The sequence below is a fragment of the Prunus dulcis genome, chromosome 4, assembly GCF_902201215.1.
Source record: "Prunus dulcis chromosome 4, ALMONDv2, whole genome shotgun sequence".
NCBI classification, from domain to species: domain Eukaryota; kingdom Viridiplantae; phylum Streptophyta; class Magnoliopsida; order Rosales; family Rosaceae; genus Prunus; species Prunus dulcis.
In genome coordinates, this window is record NC_047653.1 from 22,551,281 (window position 1) to 22,564,747 (window position 13,467).

The window sequence follows — 13,467 nt, forward strand, 5'->3', positions numbered from 1 at the left end:
TGGTCGATGCAGTTGACGTGTCTTATGCAACGCTTGATGTATGGGCGTCGAGGGTTCGTTGCCGGATGTGGAGTGATTGTATTGTCACACGGTAGTGTGACTCGTTGTCCAGTAAGAGACGACACTTGAAGGTAAACCTCTCGCGAAGTTGTGAGAGTCATGAATATCATGAAGTGGGAGAAGGCTGACTGGGATCCGAAGGGATCCTGGGCCGCACGGGTGTGCTTTGAGTGGCGAGAATTTGTGTTTCGCTTCCGCCGCGCAGCGCCGCTCGCTCATCCCGTGACACTAGGTTGCCTACGTACCCTTATTGAGGAATCAAGCAACACGTAATTCTTTCTACCATAAATCACAATTAAGATAAATACAAAAACGTTCAAAGTGAAACCAACAATAAAATTCTAGAATCATTCTTTACTTAATTTCAACAAGTTATAAACTGTGTCATACCATGTAATTATGTACCAACTGTTCAATTAGTTTATCATTGTACATGCAAACATATATGTAACCAAACCTTCTACGTGAAAGCCATACATGCGACTGTCCACATAGTGCATATGTCGTGCAATCACCCACCAAGAGGTATATGAGAAATATCATTAAATCCGAAGACAACTGGGGAAGGAGAAACTAGCCAACCACCTATGTAGACAAGTCGGGCAGGTGGCTTTGGATCCTGGCCAACCTTGTGCAGATAATATGAGCAAGGTGGCGAAGAATATCTTGTTAATTGTATAAAACATATCGATATTACACTATTCTCCACATAGGGATACTCCAAACATAATCAGTAAATTCCATAGATAATCCGCCAATTCCAAATACTACACATACGGAACGATCCACTCCACATGTGTGACACATCATAGCAGAACTCGGGGACAAATGGTCAACCTGAGAACGCAATCCTAGTAGAACTCTAGGAGATATACTCAACATGAGAACGCAAATCCTAGCAGAACTCAGGGAGATATTTTCAACTTGAGAACACAAATCCTAGCACCAAATGGTTCGGGCGTCCTCGATACTCGTGGGGCAATGTCATATTCGCGTAGACTTTTTCGAAGGCAATTGAGTTGTCCAAAGACACTTTTATTTCCTGAAGGCAACTGGGATGTCCGAAAACATCAATATTTCCAAAGGCATCCATGATGTCTGAAGACATCAATATTCCTGTAGACAATTGGGATGTCTGAAGACATCAATATTCTTGAAGGCAACCAGGATGTCCGAAGACATAAATTTTTCGAAGGCAACCAAGATGTCCAAGGGCATCAATATTTCCAAAGGCAACAATATTTCCGAAGGCAACACAATCCAATTTCAAACTATTTAACACATAAAAATAAACATAGATATATCATGCTTGGAATGTAAAAGCGATTGAACAATAATTCACAAATATTTAATAAAACTCTAATATATTAATACTATTTTAAAATCAAACAACCAAACCACACACACCTCCTAACCAATTGGTCCGGGCCTAACCTCGGAACAAACTACATACTTGCTACTATTGTATCTTCTCTTTCTGGTTGTTGTAATGAATCTACAAGTAGCCATGAAACAATGAACTAATATTAGCTATTCATATTTACGGGTCTACTTTTTCTTGAAAATTGTTATATCAATTCCGGAAGAAATCCATGTAGTCCTTTCAAATCTTATAAATATTATGATAGAAATCCTTAAAATTCATAAGTAAAAAATCTTAATTATAAAAATTCATAAATAAAATCCTATAAGTTATCATATTCTACTTAAATCCACTAAACTCTTTTATGTCTTATAAAATCTTAATTGAATATGCATCTTGTACTTTTCTTCCCATTCTTGTTCGGTCTATTTCCTGATGATGTGCAGGTACAGTGCGTTTTGACTGACTTTCTCCCCTTCTCTGAAAAAAATGGAAGAGGCAGCCAAAGGTAAGGGAACAGTGACGTCACTCTCCTCCTTGTTCCCTGTCGAAGACGCACAGAAAGCAGCGAAGCGCCTACAGGACTCGATCGCCGAGAGGCAACCGATGCTGGACCAGCTCGGAGGCTTCGTCGCCGACAACGCCAGCCTCATCAACCTCGTCCGCCGCCTCCCCGACCACCTCCACCACGATATTATGGTAAACCCTCCACATCCAAATCCAAACCCCTCAACTATTTTTTCAGTTCGTATTTTTATTTTGAAAGAAAACCCTAAATTAAATGCTTAGCTTGTAGGTTCCGTTTGGGAAGGCAGCGTTCTTCCCTGGGCGTTTGGTGCACACCAATGAATTTCTGGTAAAACTACTATTTTTCCTTTTTATTTTTTGTTTTTTGTTTTTATTTTTATAATTTGTTTTGAGCTTCTGAGCAGTTGCCAAACAGAGCAGTGATCTGTGATTTTTGCTGCAGGTTCTGCTGGGAGAAGGTTACTATGCAGAAAGGACATCGAGGCAAACATTGGAGATTTTGAAGAGAAGAGGAATGGCATTGGACTCCCAAGTGGATTCTCTCAATGCCATGCTTAATGATCTTAAACTCGAGGCTTCCTTTCTTGATGCTACGGCCTCTGAAGCCGCGGTAATAGTGTACATTCAACTAATTTTTTATTCATACAATGCACAATGAGGTTAAGTTAAGTTTAGTTTATTGTATAAGGTCGTTTACGTTTCAGTTGGGTTTCTATTAGAATCCTAATATACTGAAATACTCATGCTTATTGTTGTGCATGAACCCTCTGCTTTAGCATTTTCATCCTGAAGTAACTAAAACTAGTCATCAATCTTGGTATGAAAGTTTTCCACAAACAGTAAAAAGCTGCTTCCTTAAAAATCATCTTATTTATTTTACATCAATGCATATGAAATTGAGAGTTTTAAAATTTTGTACAACAGGAGGGCCTTGTAGAGATTAGGGAAGATTATGCGGAGGAAACTTCTTCTGAAAAAGAATCTGAGCCAGGCAAGTTTTTTCTTATTTATTTTCCCCTCAACAAGGATTTATTGGAAAATTTGTAATCTCAGTGTTATTCATTCCTGTTTACCTTTTGTGTAAAGCTGCTTATACTTTACATCGGCGGGATGGTTGCATAGCCTCATGTTATTCATTTTGCTTCCTTAAGTAGTATCATTGAGTATGAGAGTTAACAGATAATTTAATAAATAAATAAATAAATATTGCTTCATTCATAAAACTTACAATATTGGATTTATATACTTTCCATCAGTTTGGACATTAAAAAACCTCAACAGTTGCATCATATATTTATTTATTTTTCTGAAATATAAGAAATGGTAACTATGTTGCTTTGAATGCACCGTTTAAGCAGATTACCTCTTTGCAATTAGTTCAGTTACATTGTTTGGAATATTATATCAGAGGCCTTTCTGGTTAAAAAGAAATAGCCTGTCCAGGTATATGTTTCATGATGCATAAGGTGAGCTCATAGAAGAAGAAAAAATACAGAGAGAAAAGCTAGCTTTTTTTCAATCTTTAGCCAGCATGTTAATTGTTTGAATTTCTTGATTCAAAGAATTGAATAATTTGAGATGAACTTTTGATCTAAATAGCAAATGAAATTTGCAAATTGATCCTTGCACATCAGAAGCTTTTGTTAGTTTGTGGGCATCAATTGGGCCTATCGGGTTTGAGCATAGATTGACTTCTTGTCCATATTTTATTGTATTTCATTTTTCTATAATTAAAAAAAGCTTATCTTTTGTATCCAAAAAAGGGCTTTCTAGTTTGTGGTATGTAGGCACATGATTGGGATAATGGTGTATATTTTTATAGGCCTAACATCAAAGATTGACTTTCATGACTATCAGCCAGTTAAGAACAAAGCAGTATAATTCCTTCTGAAGATGTATTGTTAAGAAAGTGTTATGGGAGTATTACTACTTACTTTAATAGTGAAGAATAAAGGAGATTCTGTAGATTTTGTACCTGAATCCTTTGTTAAGCATTAGTACTCAGATTTCTCTTTAAGTGCGATAGCTCCTGGCTCACCTTCAAATGGGCTACTGGTTATTTTAAAATTCTGGGATGTTATTCATGTCTACTTGATATGGTTGATGTTTTAGAGTTTATAGAAGGTTTATTATGGGTTTCTTGGTGCTGTTGATTTTCTTTCTACTTAGTTTTTGCATGCATTTTCATACATGTGATTTTGTACTTACATTCTTGGTATGTAAGGAGCTATGCAGATAATTATCTGGTTAAGAAACTGTGAGCGATGCCTTGTCACCTCCATATATCAGTGATTCTGGTTGCAAGTTAATGATTGATCTGAACCTTTGTTGCTCAGTGCCCATGATTTGTGCTTTTCTCCCTTTATATCCCGGGTCAAATAAATAATTAAGATAAATTTTGTTCCAGGTCCACATAAGCAAGCTTCTTCTAGTTCTTCTGGAACGGACTTTACAAAAGTTGCAGATGAAGATGAAGAATTTGCTCGTATAGCGTCCAGGATGGATGAACTGGAGAAAGAAGAACTTGAAGCTGAAAATGAGGCAGTAAGCCTAGAGCAAACTAAAGATGAATTTGCAGCAGAAAGTTATGATGAGAGCGATGAAGATGAGCAAGTTGAAGCTGATTTGCACCAGTATTCAGATCATAAATCTCTTCATCAGAATGTCAAATTTTCTGAGGTAATCTCTTAGGATTTTAGGATTTGTCTGGATATGTTTAAGAAATGACAACAGTACATGAATCTGTAGCGAATTATTATTGTTCTAAGCCAATAAAGGATTAATTACTTGGTTTCCACACTGATCAAATAGAAAGCAATGTCAAGAAAACCTCCAGAACTAACAGAGGATGGAATTGCTGCCAACAAAGAAAGTTTTACTGATCAGCTAAGCGTAAGTTATGGCATTTTCATGTTCTCTTTCTTGGTCTTACTGTTTGGTTAGTCTAGGTCATGATAATCAGTATGTAAATTTTAGAGGACAAGTACGGATGTTTCCCTTTTTGTTCAAGAAGGCCAGTGGGTCCGAGTATATTTTAACAGGACCAAGCTCTTACTTATATAAAAGTTTTCCCATAAAGGTTGACCTATATATTTTTGAATTATTTCAACATTTTTCTACCTATAAACTATATATATATATATATATATTTTAACTTGACCTTATTTTACAAATTTTAATGCTAAAAATCAAATAAATAATTAAATGGGCTATATGAGTAGATACATCCGGATTAGGTAATTCCAATTGTCATTGAATGAATATGAAATTGAAATGTTATCAAATAAAACATTAATTAGTAAGAAAGTTTCACTAGTTATGTAAATGAGTTGCCTAACTTGTCTTAGATTAGATGTTATTGAGAAAAGAGTATGTTAATGTCTCAATTGCTTATATACTTTTAGTTGTTATTGAATTTGTGTTTTTAATTTTTTTTTAATTAAATCTTATTTGGCTCTTGGAAATGCTGGCCGTATAGTTTGATGAAAATATGTTGCTGGTCCTGTAGCATGTTTTGGTTTTTTGTGGAAAAGTAGGATTTATTGGTTTCTTTCCATTTAATTAAAATGTTGATTTTTATTTTTGGGTTAAATCTGGAAATGCAGTGTTTAGGCCTGACAGTGCAACCTATAGCCAAAGGTTAGCTAATGTCTCTCTCTCTCTCTCTCTCTCTCTCTCTCTCTCTGTGTAGGACACACACGTGCTCTTATGAGTTCACTAACTGTTAATGAGGGAGTATTATGTACAGGATTGCAATAACCCTAGTAAAATCTTCTTATTTTTTTGGATAATGCCTTGCACCTAGGAGAATATGCCTGTTCTTTCCTCTTTTTCTCTCTCCTCCAATATGCTATTGAAGTTTATTGCATAGAACGTGCCTGTTTTGTCATGTTTTGATGGGACAAGCTGCTAATTGTTTTGAGCACATAGATATTATGATATCCAACTTATATATTTTTTAGATTCTGCTATGAGGAGATATATGATGTTTTACAGATTGGTGCGGATGCCACATTCACCAATTACTCTGTTGTCATATCCAATTTTAATAATTACTTAATTCTACTTGATTTCTTTCTGATTAGTACAAGATAGAAGTTCGCATGGAAATATATTAGCGAGTGATGTTAAAAGTTCTTCTGGGAAAGCTTTGGTGGCTCCTCAAGTTCACAATGCTCAAGCTGTGGACTTACCAAGAAGTCAGGTAGAGAGCACTTATTTTTGAGCCTCTCTAGTACAGAGAATTCCAAATCTAACTATGAGCAATGAGCATATTGAGCACTGATTTATCTATTTGCCTACGGCTCCACACGCATAAATGGACACTCAGTACATGCGACAAATCCTTTTTATGATGACCCCCTTTGGTTTTACAGGTGGTTCCTCTTCAAAGTTCAAAACCAGAATTTGATGGTCAGAAAGTATGCTTCCATACAGTAATACTAAAGCAATTGGGTTAATTATTATTTGAGTTACTATATTGACCATTGATTGTGTGCAGGCTTTTACAGGTTCCATTATTGAACGCACTCACAATCTACGGACAACTTCAAGGGAACAAACTACAACTACATCACAGGTAGATTTGAGTTTACTTTGTACATGATAAAATGTTGGTTTTAGTGGCCTCTTTGGCTAACAACTGGTAATGACAAATTGGGCTGTTGCAGTCTTCTGGTTCTCAACCGCCAAAACCAGTTTCAAGATTCAAGATGCAGAGAAAATAGTTAGCTGTACTGTTGAGATATGAGATGAGGGAGTGCTGACACCACAAGGGTCGTTTTGGAATCTGATGACAGTGGCCAGCACGACAACTTTAATCTGCCTGCCTTGGTTCCAACTGTGGTGCAAATTCCAAGTTAAATAGTTCATTTTGGAGCAAAGCAAACTGGGAAAAAGAAAAATAATTGTGCCCTACTTTTTGTAGAATAGCGAAAGTTTTACTTGACTTGTCGTATCGGGTAACCTTATTTGAGTGTCCATTGTCAAAATTTATCGTATGTTTGTCTTTCTAAATAATGTATGTTAATCAGCTTTCCTGTCCCATCATTCTAATCTGTCTTGACAATTATATGTCATGAGAATATTTGGAAGCATTGGCTAAGTACCATGTGGGTTTTATTTAGCCTATGCTTTTGTCTTCGATACCTAATTTGATGTATTTAAGACTTGTCCTCTTCGATACATTACAGTAGTTAATTGCAGTAAGAAGAGCTATGATTCAGTTGTTAACAATAAACCTACAGCAATCTCAGAGCAAAATGCTTCAATATGCAAACAAGAATAGAACATAAAGGTATTTTCAAGTAGCGAACTCGGTTTATTTGAGAATCTGTACAGACGAAAAGCCTCTGGCTATTAGAAGGAATTGTAAGCAGACAGCCAATGTGTTCTAGTCCCTTTCCAGTGATAGCCACTGTAGAAGTAGTGGCATATAAAAATGAATTAGAAAGCATCTGGTCTATGGACATACAAAATTGTACAATGAGCACAGCTGTTTTGGTTTTGTACAACTTTGAAGATAATGCTTCAACCATCACGTATCTTCTCCTTTCGCTTCTTCAAGTCCCGAAGCAGAGTCTCGCTCTGCATAGGAGTGGCAGATAATACCCACTTGCTCAACTCAAGCTCTCCCAAACCCATGAACTTAGAAAGGAGAGGCTATACTGAATCCTTTTCTGATCCTTGCATGAAGGAAAATTCTCCTTTCCAACTATACCTTCTAGTCTCTTTCTCTGGGCAACACGAATGCATGCACAAAAAGAAAGTTTTCAAACATAATTATAAGGGTGAACCCTAAAATCAACTAAATACATTCTATGATCTAAGTACACTTGGGCTGGAGTGGGCTCCAGCCAGGTACTGTTTCTTTTTTTTTTTGGTAGGCTCAGTGGTATAAGTCAAATCTAGGTAAAGTAAATAATAGCTTAGCCCGCTATTTAAAATAAGCCCATCCCTCTATATAGCCCACTCTTGAAGCATATAGGAAATAGTAAACATGTAATCCATAACCTATATAAATCTAATTAGAAGTAGACATAAAAAAATTTCTTCTAGCCAGCCAAAACGCAATATTTGAACCTTGAGAGACTAGAAGAAATAGCTATCACTCTCTAAAAAATTGTACCAACCTATCTTCGGTGGGTTCTTCAATCTTGGTAAGTTTTTCTATTTTTTTATATTATATCTATTCAATTTCCAATTTTAATTGTTGTTGTTAAGTTTTCATGATTCAGGGTTTGGGTGAAAACTTTTGGGGATTGTTGATATATGTTTTATTTTTTGCAACTTGAATTATTAATTAGCATATATGATTTTTGGTGTTTAGTATGTCTTGTTAGGATATGATGTCATATGATGATAATAGACCTGCAAAGAGAGAAAAAATAATTTATTCATTCTTCAACAAAATTGGTAATGATAATAAGGATATACCTTCTGCATCTAATGTTGATACTTCAATTCCTGAGGAACTTACTCAACTCAAGTAGTTTAACAATGTGTTTGATTTGGTATTTATTTATAGGATTAACTACTTTAGTCCCTGGAGGTTTAGTGTCAGTATCGAAATGCGCCACAAGGTTTCATTTTAATCAATTTCTTACCTAACATTTTGAAATATTACCAATTTACACCCGCCGTTACATTGATCGTCAAAGTCAGACGTTAAATATTGACGTGGCAGTTGTGGGACCCACCTCATAACAAAAGAGATGAGACGAAAAAAAAAAAAAACAAACGTTCACCTTCTCTCTCCAATGCACACGTTTCAAGGTGTGCTTCAATTACCAGGCTTGGAAAAATCAAAGAAACTCAGTTTATGAGTTTTGTTCGTGTACTGAGACAGACATAGAGTAGAGGGTTTGAGGGTTTGTTCATGTTTCAGAGAGCAAATATTTGAAATAGACTGCAAAAATCAAATTGAAATGGAGGTTTCCGAAAGATTTGAAGAATATAAGTTGGGGACTTTGTCCGAAAGGATATGGAGAACCTTTCTACGATACGTATGGCATACTGTTCTAAGGTTCTTGGCAGATGATGTTTTCGAGTGAAACTTTCAAATAGAGTCAGTTTCGAGTTTGGTGTCGAGTGAAAGTTTGACTTTTATAATGGATTGTGAGTTTCGAGTTAGGTGTCTGTATCACTGTGTCTAATTAATTGGTAGATGGAATGGTGTGAATGGTAGGTGGTATGCGGAAGTAAACGTTGGCTTTTGTATGTGGTCCTACAACCATTGGGAAGCTTACCTTTTGTGTATGTGTGTACTTACATAGAAAGTTTGTATTTGTATATGTGTGTTTGTATTTGTATTTGTATTTGTATTTGTATGTGTATTTGTAAACAGGCTTACATATATTTTTTTTGGGGGTAAAATTCATGTGTGGCTTTCGACCTGCAGGGGATGAGGCAGGATTTTCTATTCAAATGTACCACAATTTTGAAATAAGAGGTAACTATTATGTGAATGGGTCTGTTGATTGGTTCGATTATTGTGATAAGGATAGAATGTCAATGACTGAGATAGATGCCATGGTATTCCAGGTGATAATTTTGATTGTGGCCTAGTTAAGCTAAGTGAGGATATAGATGTCTTAGACATGCTAGTATTTGTGCCAAACACTAGGTTGATAAATATATTCCTAGAACATATCTTGGCATGCAGTCAAAAGCAGTTTTACAAGTGGCTTCAAGTGGCTTCGAACATATTTATAAATTTGGATGATGAATTTGGGACCAACACTAGGGTAGTGATTGAAGAGCTTGATGACAATTGTGGTGCCATTGTTCCAGTGGGTAGGGGAGTATCCCAGGTGCAAAAGGTGAAAAAAAACAAGTGTTGTAATAGAAGAGTTGAATCAAGAAGGGTTGAATCAAGAAGCAGGTGGACAAGGCAAAGAGTTGAATGAAGAGGGGTTGACTAAAGAAGCAGGTGGACAAGGCAAATAGTTGAATGAAGAAGGGTTGAATTAAGCAGGGTTGACTGAAGATGGGTTGACTGATAAAGCTTCTAAACAAGGCAAAGAAATTGCCACTGTGAATAATGAGGCGAATTCTGACAAGGGCCAAGAAAATCCAAATCAAGATTGTTCTAATAAAGGCAAAGGCAAGGATAAGGACATGTCACATAGCTAAAGCGTGCTTTTGGTAAAAAAAAATAAAAATGCGGCAGTTTAAGGAGGACAATGATTGTTCACCATAAAGACAAAGTTGTGGAAGGAAGGGTTGATGGCTTTAGGACCGAGTTGAAAAGGCATTCCATGATGTTGAGAAGTGGAAGAAGATTGGCAAATGCTGCAGACTTTGAAGATGAAGATGATGATGCTTCTGATAGTAAGGACTCAGATTATATGATTCCCAAAAACTTTAGTGAAGATGAAGATGAAGATGAAGATGATGTTTTTTTTATTTTTATGAATGGGTGGATGACCAAACTAAATGGACAGGGTTTAAAGAAACTGGGAATGAGGCTGCTCCTGATTGGCCTATAGATGTTGAATTGGATTCTGAAGATTTTGAGTGCAAGGATTATGCCAAGTATAATTCTGAAGAGGAAGTTGATAAGAAATGGCCAGAGTTCAATTCTACAACTGACATGGCAAATCCAAAGTTTGAGATTGGCATGTTGTTTACTGATTGTAAGGTGTTTAGGGCAGCTGTCAAAGAATACTCCATCTTGCAGAATAGGGATGTAGTGTTTATTAGGAATGAGGCTTTGAAGCTGAAGGTAGTTTGTGGGGACCCAGATTGTGGGTGTATGATATATACTTCAAAAATGCAACATGAGAACACATTGCAAGTGAAGACATATGTAGGTGAGCACACATGTACACAGCTATGGGAGAACCCTACTGTGAAGTCAACATGGATAAGCAAGAAATATGTTGACACTTTGAAGTCCAATCCCCAGTGGCCAATCAGGTCATTCAAGCAGACTGTTGAGAAGGATTATAATACAAGGGTGTCAAGACAACAAGTGTATAGGGCAAAAGATAAGGCACTAAAGCTGATTGAGGGCAGTTTCAATGAACAATATTCAAGAATTTGGAATTATTGTGAGGAATTAAGGAAGAGTAACCCATGAACCACAGGAATGGTTATGTGTGATTTCCAACAACAGTTGGGGCAACCAAAGTTTCAAAGGCTGTATGTTTGTTTAGGAGCTGCTAAGGAAGGCTTCAAAGCTAGGTGCATGCCTATTATAGGTTTAGATGGGTGCTTTTTGAAGAGTGTTTATGCAGGGCAACTGTTAATTGCTGTGGGTATAGACGCCAACAATGAAACCTGGGTAATTGCTTATGCAGTTGGTGAATCAGAGTGCAAGGATTCTTGGATTTGGTTTCTGGAGCTATTGGTTAAGGATTGTCAAATTGTTAATCAATTTGGCTTCACCTTTATATCCGAAAAACAAAAATGTTTATTGCCTGCTTTTGAGCAAGTGGTCCCTAATTGTGACCACAGGTTCTATGCAAAACACATGTTTTCCAACTATAGGATATTGTTCAAAGCAAAAAGCCTCATAGACAAGTTTTAGGAAGCATCATATGCAACCACTGTCCCCCACTTTACAAGGGCCATGGAAGACCTGAAAAAATTGTCCAAAGATGCATATGAATGGCTAACCACTCCAGATAAATCTCCAAGGGGTCCAAGTCACACTTCAACACTCATTTGAAGTGTGACATGTTGTTGAATAATTTGTGCGAGTCTTTCAATGCTACCATATTGGAATGTAGAGATAGACCAATTCTGTCAATGTTTGAGTATATTAGATGTAAGCTAATGAGGAGAACACAAGGAAGAAGGGACAAAATGCTGAAATGGAACAGGCCTATCTGCCCAAGAATATTTAAGAAGGTGGAGGGAAATAAAGCCAAGGCAGGTGCTTGTGTGGCAATGTGGTCAGGTGGAGGTAAATTCCAAGTGTCAGTTGGGGGCCATGCACAATATATTGTGGACTTGGAATTGAGGACTTGTCCTTGTAGTGCTAGGGATTTGCAGGGATGGCCTTGTGTTCATGCTATTGCAGCCATAAATTATAAAGGGGGTCTTAATGTCATGGATTTTGTGGATGACTGCTATTTGACAACAACTTACTTGAAGATATATGATAATCTCATACTGCCTATGAATGGGATGGATATGTGGGATAAGAGTGACTTTCCGCCATGTCTTCCTCCATCTTACTCTAAACAGCCTGGAAGGCCAAGAAAATGTAGAAACAAAGAAGAAGGAGAGCACAAGGGCAAAATGAAGATGAGAGCGTCAAGCAACCAAGCTGAAACTGCATTGTCTCACATTCCCAACACATAGGACTCTCTCAAATGTGGGCAATGTGGTAAAAATGGGCACAATAAGAGGACTTGCCATAGGAATCTTCCCCCCAAAGCCAAACCCACAACTAAGAGGAAAAGGGGTACTGAAAATACCCAGGTATAGCAACTCAATCTTGTTCAATTCTATCTCTTAATAACCCTAAGCTTTTGTTGCTAACTGATAAGCATTTTTATGTTGTAGACCACTATTGATCCATCTAACGCATCCACTCCAGCTAGTGGTCCAAGTACCCTAAAGCGAAGATCCAAGCCTCCAAGGCGTGTGCAAAAAGGGAAGCCTCTGGTAAGTAACTTCTCTTCATGATGGTTATTATCAATTTTCTTAAATTTCCAAATAAAAGGTTAACATCCTAAACATTTTGCAGTCAAAACTAAGTAAGAAAGGACATGCCACTTCTGAAGCACAACCAGCCTCAACTTCATGTCCTCGTGCATCGACTTATGTTTCAACTGCAGGATCAAATGTTGTAGATTGAAGCTCACTGAAAAAGGAATTTGATGACTCACCTTTTTTTCTTAGACTGGCAGTTTGTGATTAGGAGGTTTTTGTTTTTGATCAACTGGTCTTGTATAACTTAAGTACTGACTTTTTTTTATGGATGTAATGACATTCACATAAGCCTCAACCACTGTGAATGCAAATACATCCACTGAAACCGCCATTTTGGAATGAATTTGAATGGACATCAAATATGTACGATATGCAATGTTATTATCTGGCTATTTTGAGCCCATTTTGAATGCAGAATTTTCTGAGTTTTTGGGTTGCCACTTTACTTCATTATTTTGGCCATTCACTTGATTGTTCCAGGTGCATCCGTTTTCTAACTTCCCTGCTACATTGTTTTTGGCATTCCTTTGCATAAGATGACTACCACTTGGGAAGCATCATTGGCCATTCACTTGATTGATTTGGGCTAATTTTCTAACTTTACATTGTTTTTGGCATTCCTTTGCATTATTTCACTACCATAGAGATTTAGTTGGCCATTCACTTCATTTGCATACTCTTTATGAAGGCCATTCACTTCATTTAGATGTAATTCTCTACAAATTTTGCCATTCCATTCACTTCATCAAGTTACAAAAAGTCAGCAATTAAGCCCTTAAGCCTTACCTCATAACCCTTAACCCTAAAACCCTAAACCCTTACATAATAATTAAACCATTACAAAATGCTAC

At 36.9% G+C, this 13,467-nt stretch overlaps 1 protein-coding gene across 4 annotated transcripts; it reads left to right on the forward strand.

Annotated features, from left to right (window-relative positions):
• The first annotated feature begins 1,588 nt into the window (after positions 1-1,588).
• On the forward strand, positions 1,589-7,137 carry LOC117625115 (RNA polymerase II subunit 5-mediating protein homolog). Of its 4 annotated transcripts, none has more exons than XM_034356709.1 (11): positions 1,599-2,122; positions 2,220-2,279; positions 2,394-2,561; positions 2,876-2,942; positions 4,359-4,630; positions 4,763-4,843; positions 5,557-5,590; positions 6,037-6,155; positions 6,328-6,372; positions 6,453-6,530; positions 6,622-7,137. In XM_034356709.1, exons 1-11 carry the CDS (start codon positions 1,913-1,915, stop codon positions 6,676-6,678), a joined length of 1,191 nt encoding a protein of 396 aa, XP_034212600.1. In that variant the 5' UTR covers positions 1,599-1,912; the 3' UTR covers positions 6,679-7,137. The 4 variants fall into 4 exon arrangements, with proteins under 4 accessions (XP_034212601.1, XP_034212602.1, XP_034212600.1 ...); XM_034356712.1 differs by having other exon boundaries at positions 2,006-2,122; positions 2,213-2,279; XM_034356710.1 differs by lacking the exon at positions 6,328-6,372 and having other exon boundaries at positions 1,589-2,122.
• Positions 7,138-13,467: the final 6,330 nt, after the last annotated feature.

Excerpts from the sequence above, each read along its gene's own strand:
- LOC117625115 (XM_034356709.1), top strand. The coding sequence starts at position 1,913 with ATGGAAGAGGCAGCCAAAGGTAAGGGAACAGTGACGTCACTCTCCTCC. Across the intron at positions 6,156-6,327 it reads TGGACTTACCAAGAAGTCAG|GTGGTTCCTCTTCAAAGTTC; the intron begins GTAGAGAGCACT and ends TTGGTTTTACAG. Across the intron at positions 6,531-6,621 it reads AAACTACAACTACATCACAG|TCTTCTGGTTCTCAACCGCC; the intron begins GTAGATTTGAGT and ends GGGCTGTTGCAG.